The 12,206-nt window shown below is 39.8% G+C and overlaps 1 protein-coding gene across 2 annotated transcripts; it reads right to left on the bottom strand.

Annotated features, from left to right (window-relative positions):
* Nucleotides 1-130: 130 nt before the first annotated feature.
* MANBAL (mannosidase beta like) lies at nucleotides 131-9,922 on the bottom strand. 2 transcript variants are annotated; one of them, XM_070744725.1, is made up of 3 exons: nucleotides 9,844-9,922; nucleotides 7,285-7,477; nucleotides 131-639 (listed from the first exon to the last, which is right to left on the bottom strand). In XM_070744725.1, exons 2-3 carry the CDS (start codon nucleotides 7,432-7,434, stop codon nucleotides 532-534), a joined length of 258 nt encoding a protein of 85 aa, XP_070600826.1. In that variant the 5' UTR covers nucleotides 7,435-7,477; nucleotides 9,844-9,922; the 3' UTR covers nucleotides 131-531. The 2 variants fall into 2 exon arrangements, with proteins under 2 accessions (XP_070600826.1, XP_070600825.1); XM_070744724.1 differs by lacking the exon at nucleotides 9,844-9,922 and adding an exon at nucleotides 7,959-8,737.
* Nucleotides 9,923-12,206: the final 2,284 nt, after the last annotated feature.

Raw genomic sequence — 12,206 nt, forward strand, 5'->3', positions numbered from 1 at the left:
TTTTTGTTTATTCAGTCCAATATACTTTAAGAGAATTTGAACACCTTGGTTTATTATAATCAAGAATAGGGAATCAGTAAAACGCCAAAGGATTCTCAAATTCAAAGAAAGCTAAATTCAGACACAGGTATTAGGACTGTTTTTTTAATAAAAGAAAACGAAAGGACAATAATATAACCAATTATATTAACAACATACAAAAGTAGTAGTGTTCAATCCCTTGGTTTAAAAAATGGAAAAGAAAGATGTGGTGGGAATGTCTATGATCCAGTTGTCCCTCAAACCATGCCCTCCCCAAAGATTGTTTTCCTGTGACTGAACCAAAAACTGTAAGATATTTCTCACTAATCTTACAGGTTATTTATTACAGATCAGGTGAATCAATGAACCTGGAACCATTTTAGAAAGTATTATCTGCTTCCTCAAAACCATCATAAAGACAAGTTTATCAAATATATTTGCAGCGTCATCTTCACTGCAATTTGACTTGTTGCCAGAAGGTTGCTGTGAAAATTTCATCATGGCATCATTTTATCGTTTCTTCTTTGTTTCTTTTTTGAGCTTTTTGTTCACTGAGATAGCAGCAATTTTGGGCTTCTTGACTACTTCAGCACTTTTCGTTTCAAAGCTTTCAGTATCCTGTCGAATTCATTAAAGAGAAACAGAACATTCATGATTTTGTGGGTGGGTGGTAGATCTTTTTTATTATTTGCTGGTACATGAGAATGCTGGATAAATGTGCTCATGAATCATTTACAAAATCAAAGGCACTGTACTTTCTAAGTTGGCGATGGCAAACCTTTATTGTTGGGTACCAAAAAGGTGCGCATGTGCTCATACCCATAATGCAATGCCCTCTCCCCTGTGGCCCCCCCACATGCGCACAATCCTCGTGCCCTCCTCTCTCCCGTGTATGTGCACAGGCCTCATTGAAACCTCAGGACTTCCGGTAGGCGCACTGGGCTGCTTTTTGCTCTCTCCAGGGTTCAGGAAAGCCTCCTAAAGCCTGGGGAGAGTGAAAAATGGCCAAACGGAAGTTTTGAAATTAACTTGTGGTTGGTCCGTTGGTCCGTTTTTCACCGTCCCCAGGCTTCAGGAGGCTTTCCTGAATCCTGGGGATGGCGAAAAATAACTGAAAAGAAGGCCGAAAATCAGCTGGCTAGCACACACACGTGTGTTGGAGCTGACATAGGGCAATGCCTTGCGTGTCCTCAGATATGGCTCCATGTGCCACCTGTGACACACGAGCCATAGGTTTGCCATCACTGTTCTAAGTACAGTGGTACCTCATCATGCGAACTTAATTGGTTCCAGGAGGAGGTTCGTAAGGTGAAAAGTTCGTAAGATGAAACAATGTTTCCCATAGGAATCAATGTAAAAGCAAATAATGCGTGCAAATCCTTCAGGAAAATCCCAAACTTTAGAAGGGAGGCGAACAAAGGGCAGGGAGGAGCAGCTAAAGAGGGCGGGTAGAAGAAGCAAGGCTAGGCTAAAGGGTGAGTGGGAAGGAAGAAAGGCAAGGGGGGCGCCCCTCCCTTTTCTTTCTTCAAAAGACACCGTTTCAGTGCCTTTGCAAGCATGCAAAATCTTTACTCCTCCAAGCTGCCCCTCCCTTTTCTTTCTTCAAAAGACACCGTTTCAGTGCCTTTGCAAGCATGCAAAATCTTTACTCCTCCAAGCTGCCCCTCCCTTTTCTTTCTTCAAAAGACACCATTTCAGTGCCTTTGCAAGCATGCAAAATCTTTACTACTCCAAGCTGCCCCTCCCTTTTCTTTCTTCAAAAGACACCGTTTCAGTGCCTTTGCAAGCATGCAAAATCTTTACTTCTCCAAGCTGCCCCTCCCTTTTCTTTCTTCAAAAGACACCATTTCAGTGCCTTTGCAAGCATGCAAAATCTTTACTCCTCCAAGCTGCCCCTCCCTTTTCTTTCTTCAAAAAAGGGGAAAAAAAGAAACCCCTTCATCCTAGCAGCAGCTGTTTGGGTTCATAATATTGAAAATAGTTCGGAAGAAGAGGCAAAAAAATCTTAAACACCGGGTTCCTATCTTGAAAAATTCGTTAGAAGAGGCGTTCGTAAGATGAGGTACCACTGTACTGTGAAGTTTTATACTTCTATCTTTTACACACAAAATTTATGTTAAAATTTATTCACGCTGACTACAGGTATTTTTATTTGGAAGAAACTTGTATGAATATCATTTTTTAACAACAACAACTGTACAGTCTTAACATTGGACGTTACCACCTCTATTTTCAGATGATGAGTGCCTTTCAGCACTGCTCTGTAGCCAAGGTGGGCAAAAAAATATGTGTGAAAAAACATAGAGTTAAAATCTAATAACGAATAATTAGCTGATTATTCAGAAAATAGCGACACTTCGCTAAAGCCATTGATCTTGAATAGGGAAAGGGAGAAAGAAAGGCCTCAAAGAATTTCACTCAGAACTATAGCAGAGAGAAGGAAAAGCAGCAAAGATGTTGAGAACAAAGTGAAGGGCGGGGGGGGAGAGAGCTAATAGATGATAGTAGTACAGTAGAACCTCGACATATGAGCTGCTCTATATACGAGCATTTCGAGATGCGAGCTAGGAGGGGAGAGATATTTTTATTCTACTTACGAGCCCAAATTCAGGATACGAGCGCTCACCGCCTGTCCCTGTCAGCGATGAGCCCGAGTTTTTCTTTTGTCTTGGTTAGTTTGTTGGTCTGTTTTCTTCTATTTAAGGGCACCGTCCGTCTCGTCTAAGGCCGCCTGGTTTCCCAGGCAACCCGACACGCTCGGAACCGCGTTCAGACGATTCCCCCCGTCCCCGTCCCTACCGCGACCTTTTAAAACTTTTAGAACTTCCGCGTTCGGCTTCAGGAGTCAGCTGGGAAGCGGCGCAGCTGTTTTAAAAGATCGCAGCCGGCCTGGGGGGCTTCCTAGCACCCCCCCGAACCCGGGTTGGAGGTTCGGGGGGTGCTGGAAAGCCCCCCAGGCCGGCTGCGACCTTTTAAAACAGCCGCGCCGCTTCCGAGCTAACTCCTGAAGCCAAACGCCAAAGGTGAACTTCCGCGCCTCAGGAGTTAGCTCGGAAGCGGCGCGGCTCTTTTAAAAGGTCACAGCCGGCCTGGGGGGCTTCCTAGCACCCCCCCAAACCCCCAACCCGGGTTCGGGGGGGTGCTAGGAAGCCCCCCAGGCCGGCTGCGACCTTTTAAAACAGCCGCGCCGCTTCCGAGCTAACTCCTGAAGCCAAACGCCAAAGGCGAACTTCCGCGCCTCAGGAGTTAGTTCGGAAGCGGCGCGGCTGTTTTAAAAGGTCGCAGCCGGCCTGGGGGGCTTTCCAGCACCCCCCCGAACCCCCAACTCAGAACCCCGTTCAGACGATTCCCCCCCGTCCCCGTGCCTACCGCGCACCGCTCGCCTTCCCGGGCAGCCCGACACGCCGGATCGCTCGCTCCCTCGCGCGTCCCGCCCGCCGCCAAGCCCCGCTTGCACGCATTAATCGCTTTTCCATTGTTTCCTATGGGAAACAATGTTTCGTCATACAAGCTTTTCGACTTACGAGCCTCCTTCCGGCACCAATTAAATTCGTAAGTCGAGGTTCTACTGTATATGGCTTTACCCAAATAAGACTGAAAGGTTATGGATTCTAGGGCGCCCTAAATCTAGACATCCTTTTAACTTTTTGGATAGGCTTAAATTTGCCAGACAAAATTTGTGTGCAATTTGGGTTCCTCTTGGATTTTCCATTCCTACTTGGAGAACAATTGGCAGTCATGACCAAGAAGGCCTTTGAACAAATCCACCTTGTGCACCAGTTTCTGGATCAGGAAGCCCTACTCATGGTCAGTCATACTTTAGTCGCTTCCTGATTGGATTGCAACATGTCATGCCATATGAGACTGCCTTTAAACACCATCAAGAAGCTACAACTGGTCCAAAATGCAATGGTGTGTGTAGTTATGGATCCATCAGGATACACTCTACCAGTGATGGCGAACCTATGGCACAGGTGCCACAGGTGGCACGTAGAGCCATATCTGCTGGCACGTGAGTCATTGCCTAGTTCAACTCCAATGTTCATGTGTGTGCCAGCCAGCTGATTTTTGGCTCACATAGAGGCTCTGGGAGGGCATTTTTGGCTTCCAGAGAGCCTCTGGAAGGATGGGGGAGGGCATTTTTATTCTCTCTTGGCTCCAGAGAAGCCTTTGGAACCTGGGGAGAGTGAAACATGAACCTACTGGGCCCACCAGAAATTGGGAATCAGGCCGCTTCTGGCTTCCAGAGGGCCTCCGGTGGGGCGGGAGAAGCTGTTTTTGCCCTCCCCAGGCATTGAATTATGGGTTTGGGCACTCGTGTATGTGTGATAGCACTCGTGCATGCTCTTTTGGCTTATATGCCATCACTGCCCTATACAATATCAGAATTACACAGCTGCATTAGGCATCTTTATGGTGTCTTTCATGATGCTGGTTATTACTCATAAATCCCTTCATGACAGAGGCTCTGTTACTTGTGGGGCCACCTATCTCTCTGTGTTTCTGGCTGACCGATGGGATTTGAAGGGTGGACACACTTCGGATCACCTTTATGAAACACTGCCACCTAGTGAGACCAAAGAAGCATGCTTTCTCTGTCATAGCACCTGCCCTTTGGAACAGCGTTATCACCTGAGATTTGGATAATCCTGACCATGCCGGTTTTCTGTCAGTCCTTTAAAAATGTTTATATACTATAATTTAGTCATTCATAATGTGTTTTTGTTTTGTGTTGGCAAAGATTAGTAATGTGTCCGAAATTAGCAGAACTCTGAATACAGATTTCAGTGGAGGCTGGTATTTTTAGGCTCTACCCATGCAAACTTTATGACTTTTGTATCAGCTTTAATTTTAAATATTTCTCCCTCCCTCTGTCTAGCCTAGTTTGGTACATAGTGCCTGATACAAAATACTGATGAGAAATTTCCCTAAATAAACAGGTTTTGAAATAAATATTTTTTTGGATTCTATAGATGTCCACAATTAATGTATGCCAACTGGGGGGAAAAGCACAAAAACTGGCATAATGTTCTGTGCTAATTTTAAGTCTCTTAAAAAGTAATGCAACATGACAGCGAATTTGATACCTGTTCTACAGCTGGTATTTTTCATCACTCCCAGAAATGGAATGGTGGTAGTCAAGGAGGAATAGATTAGCCTTTGTCAACCTGACTTGTTCTACATGTTTATTGGATTTCTGTGGAACTAAATGTCAAAGTCCATGCTAAGTGAGATTTCGCTCTGCTGGAATGGGAAGAAGGCCTGCTAATATCTTTATCATCAATGGAGGTGACTGAAATCTCTCCTAAGTTACAAGGCTATGGCAATTTGCTTATGTGTCCTTCCAAGAAAGGATAGTGGACTCACATGCCAAGGTATGTGATTCACCCACAGGAAACTCCAACTCTTTGGACAAACAGAAGCAAAAGCATTTATCATCCAGAGACTTAAAGTGCATAATTTAAATGTTCCCGAATAAAGAAAAGAAAACATGTAAACAGATAAATTATGTTAAGTAAAGAATATCCATGCTTCCTTTTAATAATCAGGAAGAATTTTAAATTGGAAATAGTGCATGGCAAAGGTTGATGGTTTGTCACCAGGAGATTCCCAGGTTAACTGAAGTTCCAATGAGAATTCTGTTTGCCTAACTGTTTCATTGATTCTTACAATCTCAAACAATGCTATACTACTTAATTACAGTGTTAATTTCTATGTGAAAGTGTGTAGCTTATGGAATAAATTCCTGCCATTTTAAAAAGGTTATAGCTGCATTATATTCTGGCATTTACTTTTCAAGAGGAAATCTGATACGTTGATTACTTGCTGGAAAGTCGACTTAGTTTACATTCAAACAATAAAAATATTTTCTTTGCTACTATTCATAATTGCAAACTTCTCAACTAGTTGGCATAATACTCAGAATTTGGGGCAAAATTAAAACAATTTATGCTTACTAAAGACAAATACAAAGGAAGAAAAAAAAACAGTCCTCCCCAAAACATGGATACCTAGAATAAATTTGAAACAGAAGTAGGGAGGCTATTTTTTTTATTACCAAATTACAAACACACAATTGTGCCACCAAGTACACAAGGTTAATCTTATTCAAAATTTGAACTCTGAAAAATCTGCTTTAATTTTGAAGAGGAGGCCCAGAGATTGGTTAGTCATACTTTGAAACCAAATAAAAGTGACAATTACAGAATAGTGAGTCAATGGTATTTGGGGAAATGAACTATAATCTCCATAACTATCATTCCATGATATGCAACTATTTTTTGAACAAGGAGTATATAAGAAAACGCAACAATGACCATGGTGTTGCCTAACACTCATGTGTCCACAAGTGATTAAAACACTGTTTTTTCTCTAATCTAGAATCCTTTGCTGCATCAGTTCCTGGAAAAGAGATGAAGTTTCTAATTAAGAACAGTCCTCTCATTTTGTCAGATATCAGTATCTAGCCTGCCATCTTTTTCCTTGTGTTAATTTTCTACAATGATTGTCACTGAATTGGATTAAATCTCTTTATTTTGTTCCCCTCTTCTCTTCCCAGAAAAAAAGAACAGAGAGATGTGGAGAAGAATGAAAGAAGTCAGATGAGAGACCTTATAAAAATATTGGAGGAAATAAAAGTATCTGCCTTCAGAAGTGTAAAAATGGCCATAAACTTGGTGGAGTAAAAATGGAAATAGATGATTGGAGAAATAAGAAAAGAGAAATAATTCAGGGGAGAAGAAGCAAAAAAAAAATGGAAATGTTGGCTTGAGCTCAGTTTCAGTATAAGCTGTACATTGTTTTTATTATTGCTGTGAACCGCCCCAAGTCTGTGGAAAGGGGCGGCATACAAATCTAATTAATTAATTAATTGATTGATTGATTGATTGATTGATAAATGAATGAATGAATGAATGAATAAATAAATAAGCTACAGCCTGTTTTGACTTTGGTGGTACCCAATTCTGCCATATGCTTTCCCTGGAAGATTATATACAAAAATGTGGTCACCTTCAGCAAATAAAGATTCTACTTTTCTATTCTAAGGAAATAGCTGCAATTGTCAAGATGCCATGGGCTTCCTATCATGCCCCTAATTAATGCAATACTGCTCAACTGATGTCTCTTTGTCCTCTAGAGAATGAAAGAAAAAAACAGTGTATTGGGAGGTGGGGAATTAGGTAACGATCGGATTGTTGCCAAACTGCAGTTGTAACTAACTGTGCAACGCCCAGTGCACGGTCATAGATAAGAAATGCTTACCATTTTATGTGTCTTTGGAACAGGGAGGATTATCGCCAGAACACAAATGAGCTGGAAAATGGCACCAAAGAAAAGGCCATAGTGTAAGATGTTCTCCATAAAGGTGGGCTCTGGGATTTCAGGGGGTGAAAAATCCAACTCGGCAGCCATAGTGGAAGTCCTTAAGTATACTTCCAACAAAATTGCCTTGCTTCTGCAAAGAGAAAAGAACTTCCGTTGAAATATGCATTTTCCCCCCATAAAGTCATAACCCTCATTCAGGAACTCCGTAAGGCACAAAATGCTGAGGCAAAGGGTCAGAATGGTTTTGGTTACTTGAGTGTGTTACAGAGCCACCACTAACTGGGTACTTTGCAGATGTGTTGAACTACAAGTCTTAGAAATCTTACCTAGCATGGACTTTGATGTTTGGTTCCACAGAAGCCAAACAAACATATGAGGACCCGGATTGTGGGGGCAATATGCTGGCTTTGTTAAAAAGTGCTATTGTTAACATGTTGTAAGCTGCCCTGAGTCTAAGGAGAAGGGCGGCATAAAAATTGAATAAATAAATACATTGAATAAATAAATATGGAACAATGTTGACAAAGGCTATTCTATTCCTCCTTGGCTACAACCGGTCCATTTCTGGGGGTGATAAAAAATACCAGCTATAGCACAGGTGCCAAACTCACCTTGTCCCGTTCCTGTCACGTGACATTTCATGATGTTTTTCCTATTTGTGGAGCTGAGATGGGCGTGGCCTGGGTGTGATGCATCTGGCCTGTGGGTCACCAGTTTGACACCCCTGAGCCTTCAAATTCTTCAATGGTTCAGGACCATGATATTTACACGATATTACAAGATATTACTCCTGCCACTCTAATACAGATTTGCCCTTATGCTAGCATTAGAATTCCCCTTGCTGCATTTCCCACCCGTTGGGAGGTTCCATTAGTAGAAGCAGTAAATTGGCTTTTCCTCTTATTCTCTAAGGGGTTCATTTTGTTCTCTCTTTACCAAGCTAAAAGCTTTGTCGTTGCAGTGAGTTTTTGGTGTGATCATTGCCTGACTCTAACACTGCCTGTTTTAACCGTTGATTTGTAATTCTATATTGTATTTAAATTCCTGTTTAGATAGGTTCCATTTGGTAAATTGTATAATGGCCTAACTTTTGTCAATTCAATTCCTATTGCCAAAATTCAAACTTTCATGCAACCATTTCAATGCATATATTAAAAATATAGAGGGGTGATATCTGCGTCTATTTTTATACAAAATGCAAGCTTCTCCAGAATACCTGCTGAATAAAGTGAATAAAGCCATGACAATGTAATAAAGCAGAATGATCATGAACCACACTAATACACTACAGAAGTACCAGAAATAACTGAACAGTATCAAATAGGAATTTGGTAGCAGTAGAAATAGCAACAAAAGCTTCATTTATTCCTTCCTTGCTGCCTCTTATTACATATTCCTGTTCTGGAGGTAGAGACAGCATCTTTCTAGGTTCAGAATTCACCAAAAGTACCAGAACTTTTGGTTTTGTAGTGTTTTGCCACTCAAGTATTATACACTACTCAAATAAATAAATGGAACACTTAAACAACACAATATAACTCCAAGTAAACCAAATTTCTGTGAAACCAAACTGTCCAGTTAAGAAGCAACACTGATTGACAATTAAGTTCACATGCTGTTGTGCACATTCAACTTTGTACAGAACAAAGTATTCAATGAGAATATTTTATTCATTCAGATCTAGGATGTGTTATTTGAGTGTTCCCTTTAATTTTTTGACCAGTATATATAAAAACCCCTTCAGAATTATTTTTTAAAAATAAGCCATTAAATCTCCATCAGTGGAAGCCATTGAAATAGTTTAATGAAAGTTATCTTAAAACAGCAAGAGCAGAGCCAACTGTATAGGAACAAAATCAGCAGGGAGGTGGACCAGAAGACCTCCAAGGTCCCAACTCTGTTATTATTATATTATATTATATTATTATATTATATTATAAAGTTTTAAAAGTCATCTGTCCAAACGCCCCCAAAATCTTTTGGAGATATTTATTTATTTATATTATATTATATATATACTGGGTATATTTTCTTTTATGTACAATGAGAACATATGCATCAAAGAAAAATTCCTTGTGTGTCCAATCACACTTGGCCAATACAGAATTCTATACTACAGTATTCTATTATGAAAGGATAGATTTCCTCCTCTCTTATTCTCAATGCCCCCATTGCTAGAGGTTACTTAAAAATATGTCTAATAAAATCACAGCCGTTGAATTTTTCCTTTTGGGAAAGCATTAGACTTAATCGCTAGGCGAAAATCAGGATTTTTTAAAGTCGATTAAGCGGCCAAAAATAGAAGAAAAGCATTAGAAATGCGAAAAGCTCGTTCTTGCATAGCTCAATAAAGACTGGCTGGATTAGAACTAGATTAAATAGAAATTATAGGAAAATTTCTCTCCCTTTCAAACGAGGGTCCGCAGTCGTCGTCCCCCTCCTCCCCCTCCACAGACTTCTAGGTATCTTATTAACCTCTCCCAGCGCCGCTCTTACCTCCCACTTAAGTTCAACCTCGTTCCCAGGAAGCACTTTCAATCCGCCAGGAAGTACTTCCTCCCTTAGCAACGGCCGGTAGCAACGCATTGACCAGATAGCCCCGCCCCTTCTTCCATCGTCCCTATTCCACGCCACCCTCGCTTGCTGGCATTGCGAAGGATTTTTTTTCTTCTTTCTTTTCCCCAGACTTACAAGTCACACCCGATGCATCGCATCACCAGCTAGGGGAAGCGGGCTAAGGGGAAGAACCGAGCCCTCGCATCCTGGACACAAATTGTTTCAACTCCTATCCTCAAAACGTCGTTACAGAGCACTGCACACCAAGACAACTAGACACAAGAACAGTTTTTTCCCCGAACGCCATCACTCTGTTAAACAAATAATCCCCAGTGCTTCTCAACCTTTCTAATACCGGGACCCGTTAATACAGTTCCACATGTTGTGGTGAGCCCCAACCATAAGTCTAGCGCCAATTCTCCCAATAGAGTTTTAAGACGATTGGCAGGAAGGTCAGAAGGACACCCCCACTGTAAATACCTGATTGTAAAAATATGTTCCAGGGCGCCAATATCGAAACTTTAGTTCCTGACACCATGGGAAATTTATCTTTTCCCATGGTCTTAGGCGACCCCTGTGAAATGGTCGTTTGACACCCAAAGTGGTCCCAGCTCCCAGTTGAGAACCACTGGGTTAGGGGGGGAAATGGAGGAAACACTAAAGAAGCAAGAGCTTGCAAAGAAAGCGGAGTGTTGTCCTGCTTTCCTTATTATGCGCCCTTTCAGAATAATGAGAGAGAAAGATGGCAAATTAAAGTCCTTTTCTGAAAAGATTTGGAAGTTGAATTATCGCTTTTTCAGAAATTCTACATGGGATGGACGTAGGTATATGATTGTGAAATAAGTCAAGAATGACTTTTCTTTTTATGTTTATTCAAATATTATATCTAGGCATCACAAAGTTCCAAGATTTATCCATACAATATAAAAAGCTGTAAACAGAAAGAAAGATACATAACACATCATGGTACAAAAATATAAAGGTATTTTGCAGCTTTGACTATCTAGTGGCTATAAGTTGCAATATATACCTTTATTATATATGAAGGAATTCCTATTTTTTAACTTTATTTTATCAGGCCAGTCATGAGTTTGACAAATTATATCTTTAAATGTCTTGAAAGCATATGGTAAAAACAGGATAGCAAAATAAGAGTTTAACATCATTATGACTTTTCCGATAGCTGTGGTTGAAGTAAAATCCTGGGTAGATGATACAATCATTTTAATAATAACTAAAACCAAAAATACGAAAATACACTCAGCCTGGGTAATACAGTTTAGCTTAAACAAAGTGTTAATACAGGAATGGTTAAATTATTAAACAGTGACATCTGCTGTTGAACAGCAATAACCACTCTATTCTCCACAAGTTTAATTCCTAATGCGGTATTTTTGCTATTATTTTCCAAATAATTAAACATTTCATACATAGGTAATAGAAAGCTTCTGTTTACTTAATTATAACTATGATGACTTCATAAAGACTTGTATCATGTAACAATGATTAAAATAACAACGTAAAGCTCTGCTAAATAACATATTCAGGTATTTTTAAAAAGTTGCTGGACATTTATTATGAGGAATATAGAAAATATTTAAGAAAAAAATGGCCATGAAACAAAAATGATTCTTGGAAAAGGCAAGGTAATTTGGGAAACACAACTTACATTCCATGACCTATCACATTCCATAGCCTCAGTTCTTGAGCAAACAATATCTCTGGAATTCAAGAATGATAGCATGTGGTGCATTAAATGTCATATATACTATATATATATATATATATATATATATATATATATATATATATATATATATATATATATATATATATATATATATATATATATATGCAGGTCTCTAGAAAGTGACAGAAGACCTAATATATTACATACCATACATATTTCATATTGTATGATAATTACATTACTAATGGAAGCATACAATAAACATATTAATAAAAAGTTTGACCCAAGCCTATTTTATTACAGAAACAAGATTGTTTTATCACATAACTATTAAGTATTAGATGATAAAGGCTGAATGGGATTGTTAAATCTATGGTTTCAGGTATTCAAAACAACAGGTCTCTTCCTTTTCTTATGTATGATTTCCAGCATATCAAGCAATTCTTGTATGGCGAGCTATGCTACTGATTGTGATGAAAACTGCACATCCTAAATTAATTTTTCTTTGGTTCTTTTAACAAGTAACAGATCTGTGTTTCATTAAAAAGAGAAAAATTCTTCAGATAATTGTTTAAAGATAATTCTGTGCATTCAAGACCTCAGGCATGAGAGT

Source organism: Erythrolamprus reginae, chromosome 3 (assembly GCF_031021105.1).
Source record: "Erythrolamprus reginae isolate rEryReg1 chromosome 3, rEryReg1.hap1, whole genome shotgun sequence".
Taxonomy (NCBI): Eukaryota; Metazoa; Chordata; class Lepidosauria; order Squamata; family Dipsadidae; genus Erythrolamprus; species Erythrolamprus reginae.

Bases quoted from the DNA above. Each gene is read 5' to 3' on its own strand.
- MANBAL (XM_070744724.1), bottom strand. From the start codon at position 7,984: ATGTCACGTGACAGGAACGGGACAAG. The intron at 7,478-7,958 runs GTGAGTTTGGCA...TTCTCTTTGCAG, and splicing joins CGTGACAGGAACGGGACAAG to AAGCAAGGCAATTTTGTTGG. The intron at 640-7,284 runs GTAAGCATTTCT...TGAATTCGACAG, and splicing joins TTCCAAAGACACATAAAATG to GATACTGAAAGCTTTGAAAC.